General features: G+C 30.0%; 1 protein-coding gene across 2 annotated transcripts; it reads right to left on the bottom strand.

Annotated features, from left to right (window-relative positions):
• Nucleotides 1-2,403: 2,403 nt before the first annotated feature.
• Nucleotides 2,404-8,463, bottom strand: LOC123261599 (dentin sialophosphoprotein-like). Of its 2 annotated transcripts, none has more exons than XM_044723283.1 (3): nt 8,135-8,463; nt 6,581-7,059; nt 2,404-2,652 (listed from the first exon to the last, which is right to left on the bottom strand). In XM_044723283.1, exons 2-3 carry the CDS (start codon nt 7,053-7,055, stop codon nt 2,576-2,578), a joined length of 552 nt encoding a protein of 183 aa, XP_044579218.1. In that variant the 5' UTR covers nt 7,056-7,059; nt 8,135-8,463; the 3' UTR covers nt 2,404-2,575. The 2 variants fall into 2 exon arrangements, with proteins under 2 accessions (XP_044579218.1, XP_044579219.1); XM_044723284.1 differs by having other exon boundaries at nt 8,126-8,169.
• Nucleotides 8,464-14,122: the final 5,659 nt, after the last annotated feature.

Genomic DNA, 14,122 nt, shown 5'->3' with positions numbered 1-14,122 from the left:
AAATCAAATAGGAAATGTTTGCTTGGGTTCCCCACAAAAAAATTTCCTGCTATGGCCTAATATGCCCTATACATAATTTTTCGATCAAAAGTAGTGTTTAAAGTCTCAGACGGAGGGCGCATGATGGCTTGATTATCTCCTTACGAAAGAGTTAAGTTGTAAAATAAAAATAGTACTTTAATTTTTCTACGAAGCTTATTTAATATACATTTTTTAATTTAATCAATTTGTGAATCAATTTTTTTTCATCAAACACGTTAATTAACGTATAAATTTCTACAAGAAATAAAAAATTGAAAAACTACAATAAATCATTTTTATCCTTATTTATAGCCTGATGAAAATTTGCCGTATCAAAAATTTTTCACGGATCAATAACATAATTTTGAAGTATCTTTATTGCTTTTAGATATATTCTCATTAAAGTGTGAAATCAAATTTTATTATTATTAAATTTTTTTGTCTTGCTTATTGTATCCGCCATGAAGATTACTATTATTGTTATTCAAGTCTGGAGTCTAGTGTAACTAATATGTAATATACAGCAACGTAATGTAATGTATTCTAATGTAAGCGTATACATAGAACATAGACTTACGCTGTATGTAGTCGTAGTTGTATGTAATATGTGTATGACTACTGTACTATTATGTCACAACAGCTGAGTCTAAGCAAGGTAGAAGCAGGCCGTGAACCCAAGAATAAGTAGGCACGTTGCTTTTAGCACACGTGACTTTGCTGTTATGTACTCTATAACCATTCTCAAGCCGCATAATTTATATTCTTACCTACCTACCTATTTTTCTTCTCTATCGTTCTCTATTTTTTTCTTTTGTTTACTCGTTAACACGTCTTCCGATACTTTATTTATTTTAATTGAAGTTATTTATTTATTTATTTTAGCAACTTAGTTTCAAATAAATTTATACTTTGACCGACGAGACAATTGGCTTTTGCTTATTTTTTAATTCTGGTATATGTTAGATTACATTGAATAAAAAATTGCTTCGGTGAAATTTTTTCTCGCGATGTTTACTTTGGTTGAGTAGGTCGGGAAGTCGATGCAGCTGTGGGCTTAGGGGCTTATCTTTTATAAATTTCAAGCCTCAGTTTTGTTTCCTGTTAAAAAGGCACACGTGTATGATATATAAGTGCGGTTAATATTTTTTTTTTTTTAAGGAGACTCTTGAAAATATTGTTCTAAGAATTATTTTATTTTTAAAAAAATTAGGGCAGAAATTTACTCGTAATTTAAAATTCATGCTAAAAAAAATATTTTTGATAAACTTAGCCTTGAAATTTAAATCAATAGTTATTTTAAGGCAAAAATAGAAGAGAGTGACAAAAAATTTTGTCACATAAATTTTTTTAATAACCACCCGCCTGAAAAAATAATGTGACAAAAATAAAGCACAAAAACGAAAGCAATTTATTGATTATTTTGGTTAAAAATTTATCGCCAAAAAAAATGAAAGCTCGCAATTTTTATCTCTCAAAAATTCCAAGTTGAAATTCGTGAAAATATAAATATATAAATAATTTAACGATTATAAATTTCTTGGAAAAGTTCAGAGAAATTTGAATTTTGATTCTCAAACCTTCCTGAAAGTTCTCGAATCAGAATTTTTTTTTTTATTTATAAATTGCGATCTCTCAAAAATAAATAAATAAATAAATACTTAAATAGTTAATATAAATATATTAAGAGATTACTATTACTTATAAATAAGCTTATAAGCGCGGTTATATTTAGAAAAGTATTTGTAAACATGCGCGAACCGGTTTGTGTCTATTCTACAACAGTTACGTGACATAATAGCATTCTTATATCAACGTACATTATTATTATTACCCTTACCTATTTTTATATATTTGCTGCAATCGAGCGAAATGACTTTACATTATTGAACTGTTGATAGATAACTTTGTAATTCAATTACTTATACTTATATACATTGCTATCCCTAACTTATTACATTTTATTTCAACTTACCGTTTGCTACTTATTAGAAATATTTCATTTTAGGGAACAGTTCATTAAAATATTTCTTTTAATTTTATTGACACAATTATATTTTCAAGTGATTTTTTAAATTTTAATTATCGCGTAGACATACCTGAATTTATTTTCAATGAAACAATTCAATATTAACAGAATTATATAGCTGATTTCTCTACGAGAAGTACAAATCGTTTAATAACATAAAATTTCGCAACACATAACTTTATCATTTCACATTAAATTTATTGACCAATCACTACTTTGAAAGAATTAAGAGCTCAAACTATTATCACATTAATTTAACAAATCATTATCTAATTACTTAATACATATTATGAACTAAATTCTCATAAATAATAATAATAACTAATAAAATACATTCTTAGAAATTTTCTTAAATACAAGTTTGATATTAATTTAATGTCTCAAATACAATTACTGTATCCTCTATAAAAATTTAAATTTACTAATTTGAATATGATCAAAAAATTTGAAAATTAATCAATGGCCTGCCATTGACAAAAATAATTATTTTATAATCATGTGCAGAATGCAAATGAATTAACAACCTAATCAGCAGCAACATTTACGTCGATTTTTTCTTGAAGAAAGATCAGGGTAGTCTTCTGATAAATTGCTTTTTTCGTATTCTGAAAAATCAGAAATTACAATAATTACACCGGCCCACAAAAAAAAAAGTACTCTGTACTTTAGACCGGACCTACCTATCTTTACGTATTTTGATGCGCTAAATCCGAATCTGAAGTCAGTTTTGCCCGTACACCCTCAAAATTTTGAGTAAAATGCAAAAAACCCAAAAAAAAGGCAAAAAAAATTGCGAAAAACTGCAGTCACAGCAATAAAAAAATTTTTTTGGACCTAGGTCACGTATGATTGTTATGTATTTTAATTCACAGAATCTGAATCTAAATGTTTAGTAGCTTCTTGAGCCGTCAAAATATGAAAAAATTGCAAAAAAACTCAAAAAAAAATTGCAAGAAATCATAAAAAATCAAAATTATTCAGATTAAAAAAATTTTTTGGATTCAGATTGAGTATAATTTTTATGTACTTTGTTCCACTGAATTTGAATCTGAAGTTTTTTTGTCCCATTGGCGTTTTAAAATATAAAAAAATCTCAAAAAATCAAAAAAATCAAGAAAATTGCAGATATAAATATGAAAAAAGGCGCGCAGTAGCCCTATCGGATCCGGCCCTTGCTTACCAAAGCATTGGACCGGGTTCGAGTCCGGCGTACACCAATGAATATTTTCAATATTTAAGTGTATTATTCTGCTCAGCCCAAAAAATAAAACGAGTTCCAATCTCAAAAGTTTACCCCCTACCGTAGTCGCTCATGACCTTAGTAGTTTATGCGACTTTAAACAAATTAAAAAAAAAAAAAAAAAAAAAAAATATGAAAAAAAATCTATTAAACACGATCGTTAATGATTTAGGTGTATTTTAGTAGATGGAATATGATCTTGGAATTAAAAAACTGACAAAATTTTAAAATCTGTAAAAAATAGCATGTAAGGAAAAAGTACAGAACCATGTTTTCGAATTTCGGACTGTCCTTCGTTTGTATCGAACTTTTTTAGCTTCAAATGAGCTACACAGAGGGTTCCCCTCTTACCTTTTCTGTTTTCTTCTGGTATTTCTTTTTTTAGCATCCAGCAAAATATTGATTGAACTTGATTAAATTTATTTCTATCGAAAAATCTTTTAAAAACCTTGCGAAGATAAGGAACGATCTTTCTGATTTTAAGCTGTTCTTCGCTTGTGTCGAACCTCAAGAAACTGCTACTCTTGAGCCGATGGATGAGAGCGAAGAAGGAATGCAAGTTGACGACGTCTATGAAGGAAACAGTTCTGAGGACAAAGAAAACTTGCCCGATTTAGGTCAAAATAAAGACCCTGAAACCTTCGACCAACTAGAATTAAATGACCTTTTGCGAGACATAAGGTTATCCAAAGAGGGATCTAAACATTAAGCGGCTGTATTGAAGAAGAAAAATTTATTAACTAAAGGAACATCAGCTTATTTTTATCGCGATAGAGAGAAAGAATTCCGAAAATTTTTCAATAACGATAACAAAAATTCATTGATTCGTCAAAGAGAAGTCTAAAAGCTGTTCTTCTTCATAACGGAAATACATATGCACCAATTCCAATAGCCTACTCGACCAAACTTCGAAGTATTCGGAGAATCAATGGAAAATTCGTCGTCATTTGAAAATTGCAACACTTCTGTTAGGTCAGCAATCAGGGTTTACAAAATATTCCTGCTTTTTATGTTTATGGGATAGTCGAGATCGGAAAAATCACTATGTGAAGAAAGAATGGCCATCGAGAGCAAACTTGGATCCTGGTTCTCAAAATGTGATACGAACACCTTTAACTGATCCTTCTAAATACCTAATACCACCACTTCATATTAAGCTTGGTCTTATGAAGCAGTTTTTCAAAGCTCTGGAAAAAAATAGCAATTATTTTACATATTTGGGAGAAAAGTTCCCAGCGATAAGTGATGCCAAATTAAAAGAAGGAATTTTCGATGGGCCTCAAATTCGGACTTTGTTTCTAGACGATAACTTCGTTTATAAAATGAACGACATTGAAAGAGCAGCATGGTCGACTTTTAAAGATGTGTCACAAAATTTTTTGGGAAATAATAAGAGTGAAAATTACGAAAATTTAGTTAAAGAGTTGTTGGAGAATTACGATACTCTGGGTTGCTTAATGAATCTTAAATTGCATTTCTTACATTCTCACCTTCAATATTTTCCTGAAAATCTTGGTGACTACAGGGAAGAGCAAGGCGAAAGATTCCACCAAGACATAAATGAAATAGAGAGTCGATATCGAGGAAAGTGGAATGTCAATATGATGGCAGATCATTGCTGGACACTGAAGAGAGATGTACCCGATGAAAACAGAAAGCAAAAAAGAAACCTTTTGCGTAGGTCATTCGAAGACAAAAGGATTCGACACAAGCGAAGAACAGCTTAAAATCAGAAAGATCGTTCTTTATCTTCGCAAGGTTTTTAAAAGATTTTTCGATAGAAATAAATTTAATCAAGTTCAATCAATATTTTGCTGGATGCTAAAAAAAGAAATACCAGAAGAAAACAGAAAAGGTAAGAGGGGAACCCTCTGCGTAGCTCATTTGAAGCTAAAAAAGTTCGATACAAACGAAGGACAGTCCGAAATTCGAAAACATGGTTCTGTACCTTCTCCTTACATGCTATTTTTTACAGATTTTAAAATTTTGTCTGTTTTTCAATTCTAAGATCATATTCCATCCATGAAAATACACCTAAATCATTAACGATCGTGTTTAATAGATTTTTTTTCATATTTATAACTGCAATTTTTTCGATTTTTTTTTATTTTTTTATATTTTAAAACGCCAATGGGACAAAAAAACTTCAGATTCAAATTCAGTGGAACAAAGTACATAAAAATCATACTCAATCTGAATCCAAAAAATTTTTTTAATCTGAATAATTTCGATTTTTCATGATTTCTTGCAATTTTTTTTTGAGTTTTTTGCAATTTTTTCAAATTTTGACGGCTTAAGAAGCTACTAAACGTCTAGATTCAGATTCTGTGAATTGAAATACATAAAAATCATACGTAATCTAGGTCCAAAAAAATTTTTTTATTGCTGTGACTGCAGTTTTTCGCAATTTTTTGCCTTTTTTTTTTGTGTTTTTTGCATTTTACTAAAAATTTTGAGGGTGTATGGGCATAACTGACTTCAGATTCGGATTCAGTACGTCAAAATACGTAAAGATAAGTAGGTCCAGTCAAAAGTACAGAGCACTTTTTTTTTTGTGGGCCGGTGTTATTAATTAAAATCAAAATACTGATAAAAAATTTAATTGATTAGAGAGAAAAAATTTTGAACAAAAAAAACTATTTTTAAGTTAGGTAAATTTTTACTTGGCTCAATCTATTTCAATAGTATAAAATTATTCAAAATAATTTTCTTGATTTTTTTCAATTTAATTTAATTTTTCTATAAAAGAGTTTATCTTATAAAATTACTGTCAGATTTAGAATGACTATGTTTTTCTAAAATGGATGAAAACTTATTTAATTTTATTTTTAAGCTACAAAAAAAAAAAAAATTGTAACCATATTTAAAATGTATCTATTTTTTTTTTAATTTTACATATTTTGAAAACATGAATTTAATAATCAATTATGTATCGTACAAGAAAATTTTTTCCGATAATTTTACTTAACATCAATAAATAAATAAATAAAATTTAATTCAAGAATATAAAATTCTTCAAAATAAGTTCTTGATTTAATTTTTTTATCATGAAAATACTATCAATTTTATAAGTACTGGTCTAAAATTAATGAGAAATATATCGAGTTAAATTTTTGAGCTACAAAAAACTATTTTTTTTTTTTTTTTAATTTAAGAGATTAGAATTTTTTCATAATTCATAAAAACTGAATATCATATTTAGATAAAAAAAGAGGAGAAATTAAAAAATAAATAAAACTCTAAAGGAGTGATTAATGGATATAAAATGTATATGAAATAAAAAATGTTCTAACCTTTGCGATGTGACTTTTTCTTATGGCGCTGACCCTTGGCAGCGATGGCTGCAGCACGTGCTGCGGCGATTTTTTTTCCACCGCGCTTGCGGATCGAACATTTGTTACATTTTAACAATTCTGAATCATCGGACTCGGTATCACAGTCATCATCGTCATCCTCGGTGTCAGAGGATTCTGAGGAACCGTCGCTCGAATCAGAGTAGCTGCCAGAAGATTTGGTGGAAGTGTCGGATTTAGACGGTGATTCCGTGGAGTCTGTTGTGATATCTGAAGACTCCGTGTATGAATCATTGCTGCTGGTGAAATCTGTAGAGCTTAAATCCTCGGCAGCTGCTCCACAGCAACATCCTTTTTCGTCTTTAACTTTTTTCTTATTAGCCGGTGTACTTTTTTTACTGATGGTTGTTGCCTTTTTGGTGCTCGGTTTAGCTGTCTTTGCCTGAGCCTTGGCTTTTGCCTTTGCTGGCGCCATTATTCTGTAATATAAATATATACTTAGTTTTTTAAGCTGAGCTTTGGTAAAAGTACTACGTAATAAATTAGTCAAGTATATTTAAATCAACATTGCATAGCTGTTAACAAAAGTTCAATGATAAAAAAAATTATTTTTTTAAATTTATAAAAATAAATTATACTTTTCTAGTCGAGAAATTTTTCAAATAATTTACTTGAAGAATTTTTTTATTTATTTTCAAATAATTTCTATAATAAAGTGATATGAGTTTAATTTAAAAATAAATTTTTAATTTAGACACTGTAAAATTTCGAGTTAGTCTTTTCACTTTTAATACTTTAAGAAATTTTTTTTCATTTCAAAAGATAGAGCAGATATTTTTGTTTTAAGTAAGCGTGGAAATTATATTTTGAATAAAAGCTTACATACAGTAGCGCTCAAAAGTATTTTGACAAATATATTTAATGGTTTAATTAAAAATAAATATGAAACACAATAATCATTTATTTATTTTTCTAACAGCTTTTGAATAATCTACAGAACAAAAAAAACTAACGCATAATATTGTCAAAATACTTTTGAGCGCTACTGTATATAAAGAGAATTATCGGTTAATTTTCTCATATTTCCGGTTAATTTTATCATATTTCCGTTTTATGATGTTGGGGATAAGGTGTGATGATAAAAAATTTTATAACTTTTTGAATAATGGAAACTTTTTAAGATAAAGTTAATCTTTTAACAAACTTGTCTTAATATTTCCTCACAACCAAAAATAACTTAGAAAATATTATCAAATAATTTAGAAAATTAAAGAAAAATTAAGGCAAACTGAAACTGCAATTTATATGTAAATTGCAAAAAAAAATTCTAAAAATTACTGACCGTTATAACGTTACTACCATAATAACAAAATGTTTACCTTATCAGAAGAAAGTACATATTTAATATTAAAAAATGAATAAAAAAGAAATTATTATTTGTGTTAAAAATAATTTAACACCAGATTTTATAATTATAAAGCACAAAAAATTTTTATGTTAAACTACTAATTATATATTCATTTAATTAATAAATCAACTACGCACTTATCTTACCCCAGAAAACGATGTTTCTTTCACGTTGAAAATAAATAAATTGCTCCAATACTTTACTTCCAATAATTATATTTGATCAATCGATGATTAAGAAAATGATGATGACCAGTTAATAAATTATTTAAAAAAATGCAGTGCAATAAATATTAATAAAAGACGTAACACGAAATGAATAATTAACTATGGCGTCCGCAGGTGTATGTAAAAAGAGCGTTGGCACGAACATAAAGTGTAATACAACGAATTGATAACAAGTATGGTGTTTGCAAGTGGTTAGTTGAAATAAAACTAAAACTTTGTCAGCGGTCAACTTATGACTCACACCTTCGGCTTTTGGTTTCGAGTATATAGGTATTAGTACGAATAATGAAATAAGTAATATTTTTCTTTTAGAATTATTTTTATAACTGCGTTTCTTCCTTGGACAATTTTCGCGGTTATTTTTAAATTGATTTTTTCGTTTAATCATTCAAAAGTTTACCGAAAAAATTTTTTCAATTAAAATTTAATATAAAAATGAATGATTTATCTATTTGTAGGTATAAAATAATATGTGATTAAGTACAAATTAATTACATGAATTAAAATAAATATTTATTAATCAATAAAATAATAAATAATAAAAATAAAAAATATACATATCTCACTAAACAATTAAGGTGTGATAAAATGCATAAATAATAAAGAACAAATGAGAGAGAAATTGTTGCTGGTATTATTTTAATTTGTATTGTAAATCATTATTGAACTGGAATAGTAGATCTTAATCATAAATGACATACAACCTCGGCGCTTAAAAAAACCGTTATTTAACTCGTCTAATCATAATCAGCAACAATACAGACTATTTAAATTAAATAGTGTATAGTATATATCTTTAAGCTTACATTCCGTAGATTATAAACTATAATATAAAATTATTATTATCTGTATAGTAGGTTAGTTATTATTACCAATGTAAATAACTTGTTTATGTGTATACATTACTTCATACTTAGTAATCACTTGGTATTTTTTTGTTACGTAAAATATTTACCGTCTACATAATAGTTTTTTTATTCGATAATTAATTGACGAGTCATTGATATATAAGCGTGTTGTTAATTTAATTGTCGTAAGTAATTAAATTGTTTTTTCATTGAAAAAATGTGATTTTTGATACTATTGTTGCAAATTTTTATCTTCCCTTAGCTCACATAGATTGTATTTTTGAGCTCGAAGAGCTCAAAAACTTCGAAGGTGCAATTTTAAGCGCCCAGGTATTAACGGAATTAGCGGGAAGTTGCAGGGATGGCTTTTAGGTCAACCGTTTTCCTAATTTTTGAATTTGCATTTACAAGATTAATGTGTTGAAATTTGAAGGTTTGTATACAGAAAAAAAAAACTTGAATCAAAAAAATAATTTTGAAGAACTTTATCGTCTTGATTTGAGTAGATAAATTCTTTAACTAATTTTTTCTTGGTTTAAGTAAATTTTACTTGATTCAAAAATTTTTCGTTTTGATTCAAGACAGTGAAAGTCTTGAAAATTATTTTCTTGGTTTTAGAATTTTTCTCTTGATTGAATTTTATTTTTTTTTGTCTAGTTATGTAGAAAATCATTTAAGAGGAATATTTTCTGATTTATTTTAGTTAAATATATCAGAGCTGCAATGAGAGACAATTTTATTTAATAGTAATAAAAAAGTTTATTTGGACTTGAAAAGAAAACTTAGTTAATATTAATAAAATTATAGTTCATATGAATAAAATTTTCTTAAATACTAATATATGTTTATTAAAATAGCCACGAGCATCGCTTTTATTTACTGTCATTTATACAAATATTAAATCATTAAAACAAATCTAACCTCAAAAAAAAAATTAGGAAAACGGTTGACCCTGAAGGCCATCCCTGCAACTTCCCGCTACTTTCGTAATTAAGCGCTCGAAATTGCACTTATTACGTTTTTGAGCTCTTCGAGCCTCCTGAGGAGGCTATAAGACACCTGAGTAACCAACCCTGGGAATCCGACAACACTAACAAAGCCGTCATCTGGTCCTGCGGTAAATGTCCTTTTCAGAGAACAGTCAACAATAAAGAAGCCGGCTTCGTAGCAGCATGGGTAGATGGCCTCCTCTCCTACAGTTGCTATGCACCACCTAGTCTCTCTAATGAACAGTTTGAAGACTTCCTTGATCGGCTAACTGAGAACGCAAGAAAACACTTTCCCGTGGCAATAGCTGGTGACTTCAATTCCTGGGCAGCAGACTGGGGCAGCAAGTTCACTAATACACGTGGAAAAGCACTTCTCGAGGCAATGGCCACACTGGACGTGATCCTTCTTAACACCGATGACATGCCAACGTATACTAAGGGAGAGGCAAACTCAATTGTCGACCTTACATTTGTCAGCAGTTGCTTAGCTCGAAGAGGTTTTTCTTGGAAAGTATTGAACATCTACACAGCCAGTGACCATAGTGCGATACTATGGGAAATATCAACTGGCCAGAATTTAACAAGAGTCAACAGGAACACCAGCGCGGTTGGGTGGAAAGTTAAATCTCTCGACCTCACTGCTTTAGTAGTAGCCCTAGAGTGCGACCCGATCATCGTAGAAACTGCTGAAGAGAAGACCAAGGACCTAATGAGAAGAGTCACCCAGGCTTGCGACGCCAGTATGTCTCGGAAACGTGGCATGAATTCAAGACCTTCGGTGCACTGGTGGAACGATCACATTAGCATTTTACGTTCAGAGTGTCAAAAAAAAAAGAAAGTCTCAGCGTGGTTACAGACGACCTAACTCCGCAGAGCTGTTGGCAGATTATAAAAAGGCCCGTCGAGAACTAAACAGAGCCATTAAAGAAAGCAAAAACCAATGCCATCACCTACGTGTCCACAGCTCCTAGAGAAGATTGTTACTGCGCTGTTTCCCCAACAGCCGGTATTCACCTACAAGTTGGAGCAGCTCAACCCTGAAATCCCAACTATCACGTTGGACGAGTTGATAGAGGCAGGCAATCGAGTAGGGAATAATAAGGCGCCGGGATTGGACGGAACCCCTAATATTACCCTGAAATCAATCCTTAGGGCAGCACCGGCATTATTCCTGGACGTTTACGATACATGCCTGAAGGAAGGGACTTTTCCCCAGAAGTGGAAACAGCAACGGCTAGTGCTACTTCCGAAGGGGAAAAAGCCGCCGGAAGAACCGTCATCCTACCGACCACTCTGCATCTTAGACACGGCCGGCAAGATATTCGAGCGCATAATTCATCAGAGAATAGAGGCTGTAGTCGATCCACTCCTGGCAGAGAACCAGTTTGGTTTCCGAAAAGGACGGTCAACTCTGGATGCGATCAAATTGGTTGTTGATACAGCCAAGGATGCAATCGCCGGAACGAGATGGAAGGGTGGAAAGAAGAAATACTGCTTGGTGGCTGCTTTGGACATCAAGAATGCCTTCAACTCCGCTAACTGGGACTGCGTTATGCGGGCTCTAGAAGAAAAAAACGTACCAGGATACCTTCGCAGAATAGTAGCGAGCTACTTCACGAATAGAGTTCTGAAATATGACACGAAGAACGGTACGGAAGAGTACGAAATCACCGGAGGAGTGCCACAGGGATCAGTTTTAGGTCCTCTGCTATGGAACATCATGTATGATGACCTCCTAAGAATAGCATTGCCTACGGGAGTCAAAACAATAACTTCCCGATTTTTGAAAATCTGAGATTTTCTTAGCGGGAAGTTAAAAATTAATATTCATCAATTAATTATAATGTATTCAAATATATTTTCACAGTAAAATCTTTTAATAAATATCTCAATAAATAAATAGTATAAAGATTTTCCAACGAGACATCCTAATCTAACCTACTTGTTTACTTCCCCTTCTCTTTTATTAGCCAAATAAACGTTTTACTAAATAGTAATAAAATTTTATTACTATTAAATAAAATTGTCTCTCAGTATGTATTGTAAAATCATATTATGATGAATATTACATCACATTATTGCCATTATCACAATATAAAATTACTGTACCGTAAAAAAGTATTTATTTTTGGTTAATCGTCTTGAGAAAGCTACAACTCTTATATTTATCTCTTATACTAAAATTATTTTATTGTAACCATAATTATTGACAAAATATCGAAATTTTTTCTAAATGCGGGGATTTTTGTGTGAGAATATTTTGTCTTTAGGTCAATTGTTATCATACGGATTGATTTTTATGAAAACTAGTCTTAGACAAATGTAAAATTAGTTAAGATAATATTGACATAATAAAATAAAAGAATAATTCCAAGACACTTTCTTTTCTTTAACTTTAAAAAAGCTAATTAATCTTTTATATCAATAGTATGCATAACAATACAGGTTAGTCTAGAAATTATCTCCGGCACCCTGTAGGTTAAGGATTCAAAAGGAAAATTCGAGATGAGTCACCAGTACAAAATTGGATGATGTAATAAAAGGTCTAGTTTTTCCAGAAAAACTCACCAGTCAACTTGTTGAATAAACAAAGGTCATTTTATTAATACTTTTTACGGAAAAAAAAAAAAAAAAAAAAAAAAAACAAAAATGAAAATAATGAATGAATCGATGGAATTATTTTTAAGAAATAAAGTATTCATTTAATAAAATTACCTCGCCCATTTTCTATAATTCAAAATAAGAATAGCAAAATAAAATAGCAATAAACAGCTCATTGCATCTACGATTTCCTCTGTCAAAGTGATTTGTCAGGGATAAATGAATTTAACTTGTTGATAAAATCATGTATTTTTAATTCATAAGGTGTGTCGTAATAAGTAATAATGTTACGGTGCGATCACTCCTGTTCTCAGGAGCAAGGATCACCGTTAGCGGATCTCTTTTTACGCTTGACTGGCTGTGTCTTATGTTGTTTGCTATTACATTACATGTACATCTGTATACGTGGATGTTAATGTATACAGTTCAATAGCAACTGGAAGGCATCGCATCTACATGCAAGTGTGTTTAATTGTCAGTGTGCAATGTGCATAGATTTAAATTCCTTATAAATTGATAGAATCTACTGAGCCTTAATTTAATTAGCAATGACATGATCATTTCGTGACTGGAAATTTGCTCGTGCCATTCATTCTTTGTTTTTTCATTTTATAATTCTTTTTGTACTAGAAAAGGATACGGGATACGAGGAAATTTTTCAAAACAATATTCTTGGTTCATGAATTTTATTTTTGAACCAATTATTTTTATGATACTGAAATAAGCAGACATTTGTCTATTTTTTGATTTCATTAAAAAAATAAATCAGAACTGAGGAAATACTTTTAGAAAATTCCATTTATAATTTATTGAAATTTCAATAAGTGAAATTAAAAAAAAAGAAAACATTATTTTAAGATTTCACTTATTGAGAAAAGTTATAAAAATTGTCAATGCCATTGTTAATTCCAGTATCATTATTCGTTTTTCAAAATGGGAAAATAATTATGATTTAACAAAAATAACTTTGATTTTTTAATTATAACTTAATTCTCCACGTGCCACAAGTTAAAATATAACTTCTATTGAGTAACATCTGGGAATTGATTTTTATGATGGATTTATTTTCAGATGACACAATTGTTCGCACGAGATATTTTAGCGTCATTGACGTATTACTTCACGTGTCAATTGTATAAAGCATTAATAATAAAATGTATAAGATGCAATGTGACTCAACTGAGCCGTTTACTTCATTCATAGTGTTCATGTTTGAGTAGCTAAAAGTTGAATCGTGCACGTGTTTATACTAATCGAGTATATACTATTATATTCAGTATTATACATTGAGATTGAGATCTGTGAAAATTTAACAAGATTTGTCAGATGAGGAAACAATTAATGTCATCGTTTATTTTTTTCAAATGTACGGAAATTTTTAATTTTCATACACGTGACAACCTGAGACTTACGTCAGAAGAATAGATATTTAAAAATTTTATGGTAGATAAATTTTTATGATAATTTTT

Source organism: Cotesia glomerata, linkage group LG3 (genome assembly GCF_020080835.1).
Source record: "Cotesia glomerata isolate CgM1 linkage group LG3, MPM_Cglom_v2.3, whole genome shotgun sequence".
Lineage (NCBI taxonomy): Eukaryota > Metazoa > Arthropoda > Insecta > Hymenoptera > Braconidae > Cotesia > Cotesia glomerata.
The sequence above is the reverse complement of the archived record's forward strand: the minus strand, read 5'-3'. Positions and strand labels throughout refer to the sequence as shown.